General features: G+C 36.9%; 1 protein-coding gene across 4 annotated transcripts in view; it reads left to right on the top strand.

Annotated features, from left to right (window-relative positions):
* LOC136261312 (uncharacterized) overlaps window positions 1-19,645 on the top strand; it is an 84,483-nt gene that overhangs the window by 47,438 nt on the left and 17,400 nt on the right. For 2 of the 4 annotated variants that reach the window (XM_066055288.1, XM_066055292.1), the window contains 5 exons: window positions 1,856-2,194; window positions 4,221-4,607; window positions 4,671-4,970; window positions 9,767-10,045; window positions 18,847-18,891. In XM_066055288.1, coding sequence (XP_065911360.1) covers window positions 1,856-2,194; window positions 4,221-4,607; window positions 4,671-4,970; window positions 9,767-10,045; window positions 18,847-18,891 — 1,350 coding nt within the window. The remainder of the gene's footprint in view (window positions 1-1,855; window positions 2,195-4,220; window positions 4,608-4,670; window positions 4,971-9,766; window positions 10,046-18,846; window positions 18,892-19,645) is intronic. The other 2 variants (XM_066055290.1, XM_066055291.1) reach the window with 2 other exon arrangements.

The raw sequence follows: 19,645 nt of genomic DNA, 5'->3' as shown, positions 1-19,645 counted from the left end.
TAAGAGTGATGTATACACATATTTCACTGGCAGAAAAAGGGATGCATACTATAATTATTCTTTTTTTTAAAATCTATAGATGACAACTCATAATTATCTTTCTATATACCATAAAACTACTCATACAAAGTAATACATATAGCAGTTCCTTGGGCGATCTCTTTGGCAGCCGGAATTGCTGGAACTACAGTCAAGTCAGTTATTAAACTAGGTGGACCTACAAAGGATATAATTAGGCTTACAACATATACATACACATATGTATATCTCTGGATACAAAATATACCATAAAACTTATTATACCCTGTAACCAGGCAAGCATGCCTTGTAACATATCCTTCTTCATGAGTGGGATGCACATGATGCTAGCTATCATGTGAGGCATGCAAGTAAAGCATTCGCCTATCAGCTTCCTAGCACCTGACATGGTAAATTGGGAGCCATAAGTTACATGGCTACCATAATAATAATTATCATGTCAGCTGGATTGCTTCCACGGCATCCCCTGATCATCTGCCAAATTTAATAATGAGTCACACAGCACATGTGACCTTTCATACACTCAAAGAGTTAGCATGCAGGGAGTTAATATATTGGTGAGGATTGTGAGGAATGTGTGTAGTTACATCATATGTGGTAAATGTAGCCACAAACCATGGTATACCATAGCAATGTACTTTTGCAATGAAAACTATGAAGAAAATGAAATGAATTTTGCAAGCACAAGTCTCATAGATGGCTTGGTAGATTTAACTCAAATTTGGAATGGAAGGTATCCCACCCCCAGGGGATGTATGTATACTGCAAAATTGGTACATTTTTATGTTAGTATTTGTGAACTATGAGTGCATCATACAGTACGATAGTCATACAGTACTATCAGTAGGGACCACAAAGGAGTAGGCGTGGCCACGAAATAACATCACCTAAAAACCAGCCTCAATTTTCCCTAAAAATGATGAGGCAGTATTGGTTAGGTAAAACTAAGCCCAAAAAAGCTTTCAGATCGACCAAAAACACTCAACAAGTTGCTACAGAATTTAAAAAAATTTATTTAATGGAATTTTCTACTGACTGACTGACTGACTGACTGACTGACTGACTGACTGACTGACTGACTGACTGCCTTCACTTTGACACAGTATACACTATCATCAGTAAAAAGTACTGAAACAAGCTGGAGTAGTGCACCAAGTTAAACAAAAATGGAAATGCACGGTAGGGATATAATACTTATAGTTTTACTGTGATTTAATATCGTGCACTACTCCAGCTTGTTTCAGCATTTTTTATCAACGTACTATGGTCCCTACTCTAGTTGAAAATTCCATATATTTTTGTGTACTTGTGAAAGTATAGGTTTTACCCTCGGTGATTATTGTGTCATTCTCAGATCTCTAAAATAGTAGGCTTCCTAGATGAATACAGATTGGTTTTATGATCCAGTGATGCTTTCACACCCTTACACCTTTACACTCTAGTAATGATTTCTGATGGCTGTTGTGACTGGAATCCAGCAAAGCACATGACACATGTGACAAAAAGTTTGTCACAAGTATCTAACCAGTTTAGATACCTACTCGCAATACCTCATTAACTACCTAATTAATGACTAGACCCTTCAAAGCATACTATGTGCGACATAGTCTAAATAGGTTTCTTTGGTTCCTGTACAATATACACTTGTCACTGTACACCAGCTTCCCCTAGCTGTACAGCACACTAATGTGTTCCTGTACACACTTGTCTGTCATGCTTATACTGGCTTCACTTTGACACAATATACACTATCATCCTGTGTCTATCCTTGAACTGTTGGGGATGAATATATAGTATTGTACCGTACTGTTTGTAGTTGCTACAGTTACTATAGTCAGTACTCCATCTGGTACACCAGTTAGTGGATATACTAACACATTTGACTATCCCATATTGAGTAGTGTCACTCTGACATGTATGGTGACATCAAGTGATGGGTCAACACCTACAGTGACCAACTATCAGTGGAACACTACAGGATGTTACACCAACCCTGCTCATAATAGTGGTAATCCAACCTGTTTTCCTACTGGTCAGACAACACAAAGTGTAACTGGTAATGATCTAACTGCAGAAGATGCTGGTATCATCACTTGTACTGTAACCATTGGTGGTGTTGACTATACCAGTGGACCATTAACACTTCGTATATCAGGTTTGTGAATATATATGTTCAAGTTTGTTGTAATACAGTGATTTTACTAGCTTTTAACAATCATTTAAGATCTGATAGATATTAATGTCACTGTTACCATTTTTATGCTACCATCTTCGATTTCACAACCCAGTAATTCCCTGAGGTTGCACCTTTAAGACTGTTATAGGTTTCATTTCCAGCCAAACATAACCCGACTATGGTTAATGCTACAGGCTTGATTTATTACAGTGGAACCTCAGTTATCCAAACCCCTTTGGACCAGGGGTGGTCCATAAGTCTGAAAAGTCCGTATCTCTGAAACTGTGTATAAATAACCTAAAAATAGCAAGAAGAAAATTTTTTAAAATGTCAACTACTCTAATAGAACAGTCACTACTCTAATAGAGCAGTCATTTCCGTGGTTCGGTTAACCGAGAATTCAGATAAATGGGGTCTGGATAACTGAGGTTCAACTGTATTCACTATCTGATGTCACTTACATACATGTCTTTTACCAACCATAGTAGCTGCAAAGTGCATGCATTGTGAACTTAACCTTTATTCACCTTTTGTGTCCCATTTCTTTCTCCACTACTATGTAGGTGTTGATTCATGACAATGCTGATGGCTTTAGTCATGTAGCTGGCAATGATGAGAATCATATATCTATATTATCTGAGTGATATCTCATACTGTTCTTTTATAACACTGTTCATATAACAGGTAGAGTAAAGCTAGAAATGAAGTGGAATAGTCACAGTGGTTTCACCAAACAAAGCAGCAAATGGCCACCATTTATACCACAATAATAAACTCACCAGTGGGATGTGCCTTTTGGGGTTCTGACGAGTGTAGGCCCTCTGTGTCTTGTTGTTTCTTTTTTTAATCTTCACTCAGGCTGCTTGTCTTCTTCATCCAATGAAACCATATCGAGGCGTTAATATTCTGTATCAATATTTTCAGAAGCACTTCAGTCCTGGCACTATAAGAGGTATACTAGCTAGATATCTGGAAGTTTGTGATTGGAATCTGATTTGTGACCGCACCAATCAAATAAAAATCTAGGTGGACTAATGAAGGTAGAGTGTGGAGACCACACTTCTTAACAATCTAGCGATTTAATTAACAGTAAATAAAATGACCTCACCCTTATTTGTCTAGCTAGCTAGCTGCACACTGCTTTGTCAACTCGAGATACTCAGTATTGGTTAGGTATAACCAAGCCCAAAAGTGCATTCATGTAGTATGACCTGAAATGCTCCATTAAGTTGCTACAAAATTAAAAAAGAGAGGAATTTTCTACTGACTGACTGATTGCCTGATAATATCTTCAGACAAGCGTAACTCAATTACAGCTAAGGTTATGGTCTTGATTTTTTCACTGTTTGACATTGCTTCAACCCAACATGTGCCTTTTGGCATACTGCATGCAGTATGTAGAGTGCATGCTTCATGGATTTATCTGTGTCCTCCTATGTGTCCCATTTGTCTTTATTGACAGTGCCAGGTGTCGATTCACAGTAGTGCCACGTGATGGCTTCCATATGTTTGGTGGGAGTTGTCCAAATTTTCTTTTGTGAGTGCAAAGGTCCTTCTTATAGTGTTCTTTGTTTGTAACACTGCGTAATGGGCTGAACATAGCTTACAATGTAGTTGGTGTGTTCAGAAGAGAACAATAATTCTGGCAATATTCTTTCTGTTCTAATGTGATATGCATATGCATAATAATGTTACAAACAAGGAATTTTAAGTTTGATTAGGGATCATAAAAATTAAAGCAGTGAAACACCAAGCTACACTTTTTCATGTGGTTTCACTGTGCTTGTTTTCTTTTACTTTTTGTATTGTGTACCATTGTATTGCTACTGTTACTGTATTGGTGTGTTGTTGTATTAATCATTGTTTTTGTATTCCAACAAGGAGGAATGGCTACAGCTGTGAGTTTAAATAATCAATCAATCAATCAATCAGTAAATTGGTTCATGGTTGGTCCATTATGATATAATCAACATCTATTGTGTATATAATACTATTATGTCTTTAGGTATTGCAATGACTGGAGTATTGATTGGTAATGATCAAATTGTTACTGGTAATCTCCTCACTGACTACTCATATGTTACTGCACATGCTACAAATGGTCTACTTGCTCGCTGTGTGTCTGGACTGGGACCTACTGGTACTGACAATAATACTGACCTGGGTATATGGTACTTTAATGGAGCTCATTTACCCTATGGACTATGCCAATCTCCCGTTGTTGATCTAATCCAGTCACTAGCAGCAAATCTTACTGATTATATTGGAGTGATCAACTTATGGCAGTGTGGAGCATTTACTACTACTGCAGAAGGTGTTTACACATGTGTCATAATGAACAGTTCAATGATGAACCAGACAACAAGATTGGGTGTGTACTTTAGTGGAAGAAGTGAGTCACTTAGTTTAACTGTGGCATTTTATACTTAAACATATGCATTATCTTTCTACACAGTTGCTCCAGCGATTGACCCTCCATCATCATCATCTACTGTAATAGCTTATGATGGTTCTCCTCTCACATTGTCCTGTACCTCACGAGGTTCTCCCCCAGACACATTGACATGGAGGAAGGATAGTGGTTCAATAGTACAGTCCACTAATATCACTACAGTAACTCATAATAGTACTAGTGCAGTGTTCTGTGCTGACTACTTCATTAATAATGTCTCCATCAGTGATAATGGAACATACACATGTACTGTGACTAATCCTATTGGAAGTGATAGTGAGGCCATCACTGTTATTGTTAGAAGTATGTTAATCTGCATAGACTGTATTATTAGTTATTGATATCTTTAGATGTTGATGACTACCATAGAATTGGGTTGTTAAATGAGGTTTACGTGCACATTTAAACCAAGTTAAATGTAGGAGCTATTAGTTATGCAGGCATTAATTAGAAAGCGTTAACTGGAATTTGCACATGTGCAGCATTCAACACGTGCCTTTTAGTGTGAACAGCGTGACTTGTTGGTTATTAAGGGTGAGCCATCATGCCACGGACAAAGAGGACAAGAGGAAGAATCCAGAGGACAGAGGGAATGCCCCAGTGGGTTGAAATCTATGGGTGAGCATCTTCTCTTTGGTGCCACAGCGAGGCTGGGAGAGGGAGGATACACTGTGGACAAGCATCTTCTCTTGGCGCAACAGCGAAACCAACAGACTGGGGACGGAGGATGAAGATTGGATAACACGAAACTCTGGGCGGTTGGTGCCACTCTGAATGTGACAGAGGAGTCGCATCATTGTGGGGCCTGTGCTGCCGCGTCACTGTGCTTGGCCACATTATACATCGTTGAGAACACTACGATGTGACCAGTACCAGATCACATGGCGATGGGGGTGACTGAACTAACACCCCATCTCAGTAAGTAGCGGTTATGATTTTAATGTGTTAAACAGCTAGCTTGACATTTCCATAGGCACCTGTGTTATTGTTACAAGTGGTGTATTAAATTAAAAGCATGCATACATATAGCATGGATAGTTTCGCTTTGGTGCACAGACCTGTCACTTACCTAGAGAAGTGTCTTAAGATCCATATATGTATGTGTAATGCCAGTGGTTTACTAACAATGCCAGTGGTTTACTAACAATGCCAGTGGTTTGTGTGAAATTAATTGATTAGCTTGATGATTTGAAATTGTGTTAACACATCATAGTCTAGTCCTACTGCAGCCCAGCCTTTTTTGTGAACCATTCCCACTTATTGGGATTAGTCTCTGCAGCCATTCCTACTTGTCAGTAGAGCAGGGAGGGAATGGAAAAAGCAAACAGTATACCTTCTGTAAAATATCACAGTATTAATGTAAAGGACATTGGTATCAAATGGTACTGTAGTACCGTTTAAGTAGGGATACCCTTGAAAATTTCGTATGTATCACCCAAAATTCCACTTACAGGTGGCTGGATATAGAATTTAAAAAAAAAGTCAAAACTCGAATTTTAGTCTCACAAACTGCCTGACTGCCTGCCTCACTGACCACAGTTGCAAGGCTAGAGGGCAAGTGAAGGAGAGCACGGCCACCATTTTACTCCACAATAACAAACTCACCAGTGGGATGTGCCTTTTGGGGTTCCGATGCATGTAGGCCCTCTGCGCCTTGTCTTTTCTTTTATCTTCAATCAGGCTGCTTGTCTTCTTCATCCAACAAAACCATATCAAGGCATTAATTTTCCATATCACCCTTTCTTTCAGCAGCACATTTAGATGCCACAGATATATTTCATAGCTGGATTTCATAAGAGCATCGGTCCTGGCGCTACTATAAGAGGTACACTTGCTAGATATCTGCAATTCCAAGGTTCGCAGTAGGTTTGTGACCACGCCCACCAAATAAAGATTTAGGTCGAGTGATAGCGAAAGAGTACTAGACCCCATCTCTTAACAGTCTAGCTATTTGCTTAACAATAAACAAGATCACCTCACTCCTTATTGGTGTATCTAGCTGCTCACCCCTTGGCTGACTTGAGATATACTCTAATACAACAGTCACTCTAATAAAATAGTCATGTATGATAGACAGTGTTGGGCAAGTTACTTTGTAAAAGTAACTAGTTACATATTACATATTACTTGCAACAGAACTATTTAGTTACAGTTACATATTACCCATAAAATAAAGTAACTAATAATATTACATATTATATTACTTTGTGTCCACAGCCTTAAGCTGTCACGTGTGAAACTACCACCTTATCACGTGACATGATAAATTTTGGTTATAAGTAAGAAGCTGGTGAATAAGCTTCATTCAGTAGGCCTCGTTACTTTGCTGTGGCTAGGCATTACTCAGAGGATAACTAACGAGATTAGTAACTTCGTTACTTGTAGTAATAATATTATGTAATATTAGACTCGTTACAGTAGCTATATTACTTAGGTAACGCGTTACATTTGTAAGTAAAGTATCTTGCGTTAAATTACCTGTTTTTATAGCGTATTTCATTATATTACTTTGTTACTACAAAAGTAATAATATTATGTAACGCGTTACATAAGTAGCGCGTTACTCTCAACACTGATGATAGAACAATTACATTGTAGACATAGCTATTTTTATAAGAAAAAGAAGGAAGCACAATACAAAATTGGTATATTACATTATTGTTCTAAAGGAGACAGGTGCCCCTCAGTAACAGCAAGGTGTCCGGACAGCTAGAGGCACACAGGGACACTTGGATTTAGAACGCGATCCCCTGATACACATTATTGAAGAGCGCAGTAAGGAGAACCCTAGCCTGCCCATAACCGCAGAATATGGGGAACTCCACTTCTCACTGAGCTAATTGGCAAGATGTTTATAAGTGATGTTATCTGCTTTTCCCATACCTACAGATGTAGAAAATACAAGTGGACTAATACAAGTTATATTGCAGTTAGTTGTGCCACAGCAAAAAACTAGTATATTTAAAATTTGTTAACTTAAAAATGAAGTAGGGAAAAATACATGAATGATGGTGTTACAGCATAGCTCAGTGGGAAAGTCCCTACTTTGGTACATTAACTATTATTATTTTGTTCAATGCCAAAATAGGGACTTTCCACTGAGCTATGCTGTAACATCATCATTCATCTCTAGTTTCACTACTTTTTATTGCATAGATACCTACTTCATTTTTAAATTAACAATTTGAAAAAAATACTAATATTCATAACATAACAGCTTAATAAAGGCACCAAATACCCATGGTAGCTCTGCAACAAATTGCCTACAAACGTTGTCATATGTCTGGCTATCCTCTAAAAAAGGGATGAAACATGCCCACAGGGAGATCATACTGCCCAGATGGTATGGCAGTATTAAAAAACAGGTGGTATTAAAACCAGTATCTTAATTACTTAAATATCACAGTTTACCAATAATATGGTATATATCACCCGGTACTACTTATTGGGATTAATTCTTGTAGGCATACTGTGGCCATGCTCATGCAGTGCAGTCTGTAGGTATGCACAAATCCATGTCCATTTTTGTCTCCAGGCTTACATGGAGCCACACCCACTATTATCAGTTGTTTGAGGCATAATCTAGTCTTGTGGTAGGCCAGTTTCTTTCATGAGCCATGCCCACTTTAGTATTGGGAATGTCTGACACTGTTTGTAAACATATGTGGAGCCGTATTAATTTAGTTTCTTATCCTCCAATAATCAAAATAGCAATGTGGGAAGGTGGACTTCTGTATAATTAAATAGGTGAATTAAATGGCTCACATGATTCAGAATGCAATTTTCATAGAGTGATTTGCTAGTTACTAAATTGAAATGGTGTTGAATAGCTCCAATGGTACAAAATATCCTTGGTGGGATAAGCAATGTGGGCAGGGATGAGAAACTAATAAAAGTTTATGTGGCATAGTATGGTGAGTTGAAGTTTGTAGGTATATACAAAGCCACACCCACTTACAGGAAACGTATCTCACTGTCTGTAAACTACCATGCCCACTGACTGATTCATTAATTATAAACCTTATCTGTTTAGTTTTCATATAGCTACTGAAGTTGAGTACCCAAAACCATAGATAATAGAGTACATAAAAGGGATAGGAAATGCAATAATGTGACATCACAAAATATGTACATTTCTATTGGAATTCCGTGTATTATGTCATAAACATACTCATTATGCTTGCTGCGCTTGTATCAAAGAGAAACAAATTGTTGTAACGACAGAATTTTGTAATCAACGACTGTGAAACTTTGCTACAGTGAACTCAAGTAAGTAAACAAGGGAACTAGGATGGTACCAACCCTCAAGGAAGTTATATGCAAAATTAAAGGAGATTGAAACTGAAAAAAATGGCCCAAAAATTAGTTTAAACCACTTAACTTTCTTCGTAAATATATTCTATCCTTTAAACTGTGATAAACCTAATCCTTAGCATATAACAGAGAGAACCAGAGGATATATCACAGCAAAACAGGAACTGTTGCTTGAAGAAATGACTAAGTATCTTCCATTTTTTACTAAAAGTTTAAACCACCTTGTAGTACAACACAAGGGTAAAAGACTGTGTTGGTGACATGCCTAGCTTACCACAAGATTTGAAAGTGGAACTGACTATACAAGAAGCAGTATGGACAAGGCATGAAGGTACTATGAGCGAATGTATGATGGCAAGTAGCAATCACGGTTAATGCGATACGTTTTGTTACAAAATCTACGGTCTGAATTCTCTCACCAAAATCTCTCACAAAGGCCTAAATACTTGCTGTAGTCTGTTGGATTACTATTTATGCTGCTTAGAACACTAATTCCCATGCTTGAGCACAAAACTTTTATGCTTTCAAGTCACGCGTAACGGAAATCGAACTGGAAATCGCTTGCATTTCCTATCCCTTTTACTCTATTACTTATGCCAAAACGTAGCTATTGGTGCACGCCTCAGTTTCAATTAATCTGGTCTGACCTGATTGCTATCTGGTTCAGTGGGTCATCCGGGTCAGCAGTAGTGACCCAGCTTCAATGTTGGTACTGTATGGTTGTGTTTTCACTATGTATACATATCTTTTCATTGTTTACATACAATTATTTTTTCTACTAACAGCAACTACATCTAGTACTGTTGAACCTACTGCTACTACTACTGCTGCTACTACTACTACTACTACTGCTGCTACTACTACTACTACTACTGCTGCTACTACTTCTACTGTTACTACTACTGCTACTACTACTACTACTACTACTACTACTACTACTACTACTACTACTACTACTACTACTACTACTACTGCTACTACTACTACTGCTACTACTACTACTGCTACTGACACTACTACTACTACTGCTACTACTACTACTACTGCTCCTAATGCAACACAAGGTAAATTATACAGATTAGCAAAAACCTATTAGTACAAGTAATTGAAAAAATTTGGAATTTTCAACTACAGTAGGGACCATAGCACATTGATAAAAAGTACTGGATCAAGTTGGAGTAGTCCATGATATTAAATCACTGTAGTACAATAAGAAGTGTTATATCCCTACTGTGCTCAAGATACCATAACGAAAATGCACAGTAGGGATATAACACTTCTTATTGTATTACAGTGATTTAATATCATGGACTACTCCAACTTGTTTCAGTACTTTTTATCAATGTGCTATGGTCCCTACTGTAGTTGAAAATTCCAAATTTTTTTGTGTACTTGTTTGTTAACTTTTTTTGTAAATAATTTTATTATGGCTGGTGAACCCATGCATACCGCATCTGAAAAGGCACCGCGTGCCCCAGCTATATCAATTATCATGTGAAAAGTGAAGTTACCATTACGTTTCGTTGTCAGCTATGTTCAACCCGTTACACAGCATTTTAATCAAGAACTTGTTGAAAGCATTTTGGGTCGATCTGAAAGCTTGTTTGGGTTTAGTTTTACCTCACCAATACTGCCTCATCGTCGTAAGGGGAAATTGAGGCTGATTTTTGGGTGATATTATTTTGTGGGCCACGCCTACTCCTTTGTGGTCCCTACTATATAGTTACTATCGTACTGTATGATAAGCCCTACTCTACCTTTTACACATTCGTTAGCTATAACTTTGTTAACAATGATGTTACCAAATAAGCTATAGGTTAGCTATGCAGTACACATTGATCATTGTAGTGGGAATATTGCCGAACACAATAAGTAATTGTTGCACATAAGGACGATGCTGCTGGAGCGACTGACAACTGACAGGGAATTGTGACAAAACATAATATGCAGGGTTTCTATGAGATTATGCACTTAATACATTATTACTCATGCATTGAATTAGAAGTTTTGTATATGCATTTTTACACTTAATAGTGTTAACAGCTTTAGATAGTTATTTGACTATTCCAATCATGTATGTATATGGTTTTGCTGACTGTGTAGACAATAGTAAGCACATGCAAGGATACATAAAGAAGTGTTAATACTGTAATAGCGAAGAATGTGTTAGTCGCAAAGAAATGCGTTTAGAAATGCAAGCAGTTAAACCTAGCCGCTAAACAACAAACACACTAATACTAAACAAGATGTCTTATGCGTGTATCTTTTCGACTACATACAATAGGTCCTGTATAAACCAAACGTCGAATCGTATTCTAAAAGTTTGGTGTGATAACACGTGTATTCACAATGATTATGGAAGCCCTATTGATATGGAAGCCCTACTGATGAGCAATGGCCACGATAAGAAGGATCAAAGGAAAATCAGTAAACAATAGCACATACATTGTAGATATGTAAAATACTAGAAGTTTCATCTCCATGAAATTCAAAGCATTTCCGCCAAAGAAGTAAGGCTGTAGCTGTAGCCAATTTTCCGCTACGCTTGACTGAACGCATCAGGCAAGCAGGCAGTGAGGCAGTAGAAAATTTGCAAAAATATGTATATATTTTTTATTTCGTAGCACCTAATCGAAAATGTTTCTGGTTGTTCTGAAGGCATGTTTGGGCTTGGTTATACCTGACCAATACTGTCAAGTGGCCGTGAAGGGTTTGGAAAGATGATTTTAGCTTGATTTATCTTCATAGACCACGCCCACATTTTCGTCGTCCCTACCATACAGTACTATTGTACTGTATGATAGTATTGCATTAGGGTCATTCCGTGTCAAATCAACAAGGAATTTAGGGTCACCTCTCGGATTTTGATGAAACTTAGTGTGTTTGTAGTACCTATGGTGCTTATCACTCATGCAAATTTTTAGCTCCATATATTCCATAGTTTCTGATTTATGACCACAAATATTTTGAATATTTCATGAAAATTTGGTCCATCTGTAGTTACAAAATCAATTGCAACCTTGCACTGTGTAAATATTTGTAAACACAATTTTCAGTGATGGAAGACTGTTGATTGACCTTTCCAGTGATCCCTAAATTATGGGATATCTACTTAATTATGGTTCAAAAGTACTTAATTGAAAACTTTAATCCCTTATATTTTGAAAAATGCTGTTTGAAATTTTTCGAATTGTTTTGTGAATAACGATTGGGTCATAGTCTATGTTTGATAAAATTTTTGTGGTGGGACCACAATGGGCTCAAGAGATAATGAATTATGTTGTGGTATGCGGTGGAATTTCTAGTCTATTGTTGCTGTATTGGAGTGTACACCTCCAATAACCACTCGCAACAAGGCCATGCCAAGTTTGTCTTACAGAGTGAAGGTGTCTAGGTGCATTGCAACCTGTATTAATGACCACCTGTAATGAAAGGCCATCTATGTGCTGCAGTTAAGTTATACTTCTTTAATGTATAGCACCAAAGCATCAACCCTTTCTAGCAAATCCAAAAATGGTCCTTATTAGACAGGTTGACTATAAATTACAGATCTGACCACCATGTGTCCATGAACATCATGTAAATGTACTATCTCTTCACAAATACATTCTTTATTAAGTTGAATACCAATATAGTGGACTTAGCCATATTTAAGTTGCATATGTGGCTACATAGATACATACAACAGAACTCCTCAGAAGGGATACCTGGATACCTTGATAACCAGGACACCTGTTTATACACTGTACTCCCACTCTAGTGGTGCACATACATTTAGACCAAGATACTTGTGTGGCTTCTGTAATATGAGCACTTTATTATGTTCCTAGCAATGGAGGGTTTTTACCATACATGCGTTAATTGTACCTCAATATCTGAAATTAATTACTACATTACTTTACATTCATGACCACTTTGAAGATCAAGTCATAAACTCATGCACATACTCACATAGGACATGCTGACCACATACTTAACATTTGCCTGTAGTGATCTTCAAAGCGTCAACCCAAAATACTTTGAAAAACCATTAATTTTAGTAATTACAGTACTATAAATCACACATTGAGGTGCAAGCAAGTGTTAATAATATAAAAACTCTTGGTACAAGTAATGCATCTACTGTATATAGTGTAACTCTTCTATTCCCTGGACCATTGATGAAGTGTTCAGTTTTGAGAAACCACAGACTTGTCTTGGGCCCAAAATGTACGTACAATTATAAAGTAAGATCATGAGGCTATTAAGGTTCCCAGGTATCCTTTTTGAGGAGATCTATTGTACCTATGCAGCCATGTACGTAACTTGAATAGTGTAGAGTGGGGATATGTATGTGAGTGCACTACGGCGAGATTTTACTTAATAAATAAGGTATAACTGAAGAGATGGTACAACATTAATGTGTTTATGGACGCATGATAATCTCATTTATAGTCAACCTGTCTAATAAGGACCATTTTTGGATTTGCTAGAAAGGGTTGATGCTTTGGTGCTATACATTAATATCCAATTAAAGTATAAATTAGTTACAGCTTATAGATGGTCTTTCATTACAGGTGGTCATTAATACAGGTTGCATTGCACCTAGACACCTTCACTCTGTAAGACAAACTTGGCATAGCCTTGTTGTAAGTGGTTATTGGAGGTGTACACTCCAATACAGCAATAATAGACTGCAAATTCCACCGCATACCACAACATAATTCATTATATCTCTTGAGCCCATTGTGGTCCCACCACAAAAATTTTATCAAACATAGACTATGACCCAATCGTTATTCACAAAAGAATTCGAAAAATTTCAAACAGCATTTTTCAAAATATAAGGGATTAAAATTTTCAATGAAGTACTTTTGAACCATAATTAAGTAGATATCCCATAATTTAGGGATCACTGGAAAGGTCAATCAACAGTCTTCCATCACTGAAAATCATGTTTAAAAATATTTACACAGTACAAAGTTGCAGTTGATTTTGTAACTAGAGATGGACCAAGTTTTCATGAAATATTCAAAATATTTGTGGTCATAAATCAGAAACTATGGAATATATGGAGCTAAAAATTTTCATGAGTGATAAGCACCATAGGTACTACAAACACACCAAGTTTCGTCAAAATCCGAGAGGTGACCCTAAATTCCTTGTTGATTTGACATGGAATGACCCATTATTAATTTTGCCAATCAGGTGAAAATTTGCATATGATTTTATAATGAGCCAGGATTTCCATAATATGATGGAAAACCATGTGAATCAAATCTTAGCACTCTGAATCTATGTCAGCCTTACAGAACAGTAACACTGCTTAAGTCTGTGGTCTTTTCCCATTCACTACCATATAGATAATTACAAGTGTCACTGGTTACATGTGGATCAAAATATTAAAATTACGTTACAAGAGTGCAAGTGTCCATGAGCCATATATATTCAAACTGGGATAAAATAAAAATTGTTAGCTACGTTCATATATAATTTATTGTTTGTTGTTTGCTTTTCCCTGCCCTGGATGGTTTTCTGTGAGTTTGTGCTTACTTTTGATTCTGTATAATGAAATAGATAAATTTGTTAAATTTCATTAATTTTCAATCTTGCAATGTTAAAATCAGCATATGGAGTCGTACCCCCACATGCAGCCACCAGATTCCTGAAACTTGAAACTCTTTTTAGAAATTTCTAAAGCTGTCCCTGTACTCTTTCATAATCAGATTAGAAATAGTGGTAGGGATGAGGGGTAATGTACAGGAAGATGGTGGTGTCATGTAAATTAAGCTTTGTATCAATATATAATCCCTCTCACTGCCACAATCGCTGTATGGCAGTTTCAATTATAAATGCCTGTAGCATCACATTCTAAATGCTCTGTAACTTCAGTCGAGCGTTTTAGTAGCCCCTGCGCTTATCCTGTAGTGGGCACGCCCTTAAGTGAATGGGAACAGGGATAACCGGTCTCTCGCACACTATTGCGTGGTTAGATAAGCATTGTAGACGATTCTTCGACGTGATAATGGCACTACTAATAAAGAGAAACAGTAAGAAGAGGGATTATATAGGTTGGAGTGGCATATTGCTACTTTTGTACACCTCAAAACAGTGACCTCATGCTTGTATGCGCATGTGCACTTGCCCAAATGCTGGAAAAGATAATCGCTTAAACTGTAAACAGGTTAGTGATGTTTATTATATTACTATAAACGGTGCTAACCAGTAAAGTAGTGAAATTTCATGTTTGGTTTCACTTAGATCGATTTTTGTACTTTAAAGTTATATAATGGATTGTGGTTGCTCTTGTGTAAACAACAACTTTATAATCGAATTCCTTGTTCTATAGCGAGTAATTTGATATACGATTATATGGTATGGTGTGTAAGTTAAACAGTTTAGAAGCAGTATATTTGAGCCTCTACAAATTTGGCAGTGAGGGGGTCAAGGTCCAATAGTGAGAAAGTGCCTTAAAATTGGACAATTTTGGTAAAACCAGTCTTCTAAACTTCCAAGATGTTTCCACTACTTTCAATCAGACTAGTAAGTAACTCAACTCTAGATACTGCCATATTGTGTGGTAATGGCATCCTTGGAAAGCTGACTGGTTGTGTTTGAGATAAAGATTCGAAGTAGATATTGTATCATATACATAGTGATGTGAAAATTTATCGTTGTGTCTTTGACTAGGCCATTAGGCCATTATCCTACTACACAAGCATTTTTGTTTTTCTTGTATCTATTATATACCATGGCTATGAGGTGTGTTGCACTTATGTATATACACCCCAACTCCAAAGTCAGAGGTCAACAGTAAACTTCCGATGACTAAGGAGAAGTGCAGTACACCGAAGTCTGCCATGGTTCATATAATATATACCATGTACCCACACTACACAATGCACTAACAACCCATATGCTCACAAACTTATGTAAAACCAAACAAATTATACTTATTTCACCATGGTAGATATGCTGGTATAGGCCTCCTCTTACAAGTCAGCTCAGAATGATAGATTGTGGGACTTAATATTCTCTGTATATCCTCAGCATAGTCATTAGGTATGTCCATAAAATGAATCCTGTGGTAGATGGCTGGGTTCAGTACGGCAAAGGCTGTAAGTCTGAGTCGGCTTTGGTGATTGATCGTACTGATGCCCGTGATGGGCTAATAGGGATGGTATGTGATATGCATTAGTGTCTCAAACCACAGATGAATATGAATATATATACCTGACCACCCAGGTAGGTAGGTAAATATATTATTATTATTATTATTATTATTATGTATAATTGGTCAAAAAGAAGACAGAGTCTTATAAAACCAATCTCAATTAAATCATACAAATGAAAAACGTTGATTATACAAAAAATGATCTAAATTAGTCTTAAAACTTAGTACATTGGGAAAAGTGGCAATTTCATAGGGTAAGGAATTCCAGTTATTGATTATTCTCTGTGAAAAGGCAAAGCGTCGTGTTGAAGTCTTATTAAATTTCTTATAAATCTTAAATCCATTAGATCTAGTACTGTAACTGGTGTTCATTGTAAAATATGTAATAGTTATACCATGGGCATGAGTGCTTTGCCTGATATATACACATGAGCACAAGGGCCACATGCCTGAGCGTGAGTGTGTATATATTAGGCAAAGCACGAGAACTAATATGTGCCATGTGGGTTAATCACTTACACGTGTGGAATGTGCTTCATGAGTGTATTTACATTCGGATATGTGAATTTCGATAGTGGGCACTTGTAACGTAAGAATAAGGACAAGGCGTTGCTATGCTAAGAGTTCAAACATATGTGCTATGATACAAGCATGAGGAAAGTTTGATTGTGGGTTTATACAGTGAGCACGGAAACAAAACATCAAAACGTGACTTGATAATGATGGTTTAACGCTGTTATACTGCCAGGTATTCACTATATGAAAAGGTTACAACCATGAATAAAGCTAGAGTCATGCATGAATACCACTTCACCACCAGTGGCTCAATCTATTTAGCACGTGATACGTAACATCGATACACAGGATATCGAAACGCGACTTGATAATGATGGTTTAATGCTGTTATAAGTGCTTCCAGGTATTTACTATAATAATTGTGAATAAATTATATCCATGAATAAAATTATAGTTGCGCATGAATATCACTTCACCTCTAATGGCTCAATCTGCTTTGCGCATTATGTAACATTGAAACATTGAAACAGGTGTCTAAAACTTATCAAAACAGTACTATAGAACTCACCTGTATTAAAAACAGCTCCATTTCAGGCAAAGGAACTCCTCAGCATGCTTTGAGAATAGGACTAAGAGGCTTAATCCCTCATCGATCTCAAAATATGTGACTACATCTATGTAATGGCACAAAGAGATAATTAAGGACATCAAAGAAATGTGAGGATTTCTTGGTACGGTTAACGTGATATATGCACACCTAACTGTGCAATATCGAGATATATGCACTATTTTCAGTGCATATAATATCGTTAACTTTCCTGAACCATTGCAATATGTGATATGTATGCACTAGCTTTCCTTTGATCTGAGGTATGAAAGTGGTACATAAATATACACCTGTAGTTTGAGGGCTATATGCCTGAATATACACTGTTGGCATGTTTAAAGTTTCACATGATCATGGTGTATGTATACACACACATCATATTTCACTAAGAGGAATACTTGCTAGTCACCACAAAAATGTTGACAGGCTCTGGGGCTCTTAACAGAAACCTTATACTTTGAAATATGGGAATGGAAAACAACCTGCATGATAAAGGTCATCATGTTAATGTCCAAGCAGTCAATAAGCAAGTTTTATTTTACACCAAAAATGTTTGTATAAAGCATTGCTAGATTCTTTCGCTAGAATAATCAATAAAGCAGTCATTGTACACTAAAGTACTCTGATAGAGCAGTCAAGATATTTTTTACTACCACCAGCCACCTACATTGAAGCCTGTCGATATAGTGGACTAACTTGTTACTACCAAACCCATAAAACCATAAACATTTAAGAGGTTATAGCTAATGGCTTTATAAACTTTTGGGAATTAGCACCTCCAGCCTCAGGATAAGGGTGTGTAGTATTGTCAGGGTGGAGCGGCTTAGTGAGGAGGCTCCTTGACTGTTCCTAGTCAGTGTCCTTATCCTCTTCATTGCTCATTGGAGCTGTTCCAGAGTGACAAGCATACTGCAGCTGCTACATTTCCATCTTGTGATTTATTATCCTATTCCAAACCAAGTTTGGTCTGAACTTACATATTTAGAAATCAGCTGTACCACTACCACATCAAGGTGGTTTGCTTCGATTGTTCTTTGTAGCACAACTACTTTTCATCACATTGTACACCAGTGTGCATTTATATAGTTGTATCTCTGTAAAGAGAGTATATACATGGTTAATGTATCCTTTGGGATTAATTTGATTTGAGGTATGAAAAGTCAGAAATTGTTGCAGCTGGATGCTGCAACATAATGTAATTCGTTACTTGCTTTAGTGTGCATTTTTACTTCCAGAGTTGTAATTGTTTGATCAGTGGATATAAAGAGAGTCATATTGAATATTAAAAGGCCTCTGTAGGAACTTTACGAATATGAAAGTCCTCAAAGTCATGCACATGCACACAGTAAAATTGTACCAATAAATGTAAGCTATATTACTGCATAGAGAGTTTGGGGAAAGAAAATTTTGGTGAAATAAACTTGGCGAATTCAAGCTTGATCTTTAACTGTAAAGATGCTAATCACAGACACTACAAGTAATCGACTGGTTGGCAAATTTGCAGCAAATTGCCAAATTTGCCAAAAATTATCCCTACCAAAGTTTCCCTCTATATGGTACTTTAATGATTAACACATTTTGTTCTACAGCAGTTTCAACATCCAATGTTATCATCCCTTCTTATACACCATCAGGTATGTGTGCATGGAGTTATTCTATCTTTTATCAATGTTTAATGCTAATGCACCCATATACAGTTAGCATGTAGTAGTGTTCCACAATTAAACAGTGTGGGTTACTATTATTATTTTTACGTTACAAAACTTTTATTAGATCTCTATTAAACAAATTGTTTGCTACTGCTGAATTATGTAGTGTCTGCATATTCTTTTCAAAATAATTTAAGTGCACAACTCCGTATTTCATAAGTCATACTGATCAATTCATTAAATGTCACAATAAGTAAGTCAATGTCCCAAAATATACAGCAATTATGATTTTTCAATCCTGCCCATTGTAGAACATTCTGGCGTAGAGCATTTAGTATTTGTTACTGACAATTTTTTAAACCAGGCATGTACCCACAGCTGGCCAAAGGTCGGCTGTGGGTGCGCATCTGGTTTACTGAAATTGTTTTTGTAAAAGTGTATGTGTGTGTGTATGTGTGTGTACCTATCTACCTTTCTGTCTACCTATGTTTGTCCATATGCACCCACATGAGCAAAATTGTTCAATGGTAAAAGTAGCCTTTACGTAAGAAGTAAAAGCAAAATTAAGTCCGTATTAAACTTCCGCACAGGTAAACTTTGCTCTGAGGTGGTTTCTATTTGGTGGTCTGAAATACAGTTGTGGCAACTCTCCTCAGACTTTGTGAATTACTTTCCCTTCAGGTTTTACAGGCATTTAACAACTGAAAAACAACTGTGCAGGCCTTGTAGACTACCAGAA

This window comes from Dysidea avara, chromosome 7, assembly GCF_963678975.1.
Source record: "Dysidea avara chromosome 7, odDysAvar1.4, whole genome shotgun sequence".
Lineage (NCBI taxonomy): Eukaryota > Metazoa > Porifera > Demospongiae > Dictyoceratida > Dysideidae > Dysidea > Dysidea avara.
This window is presented reverse-complemented; position numbering and strand designations above follow the sequence as displayed.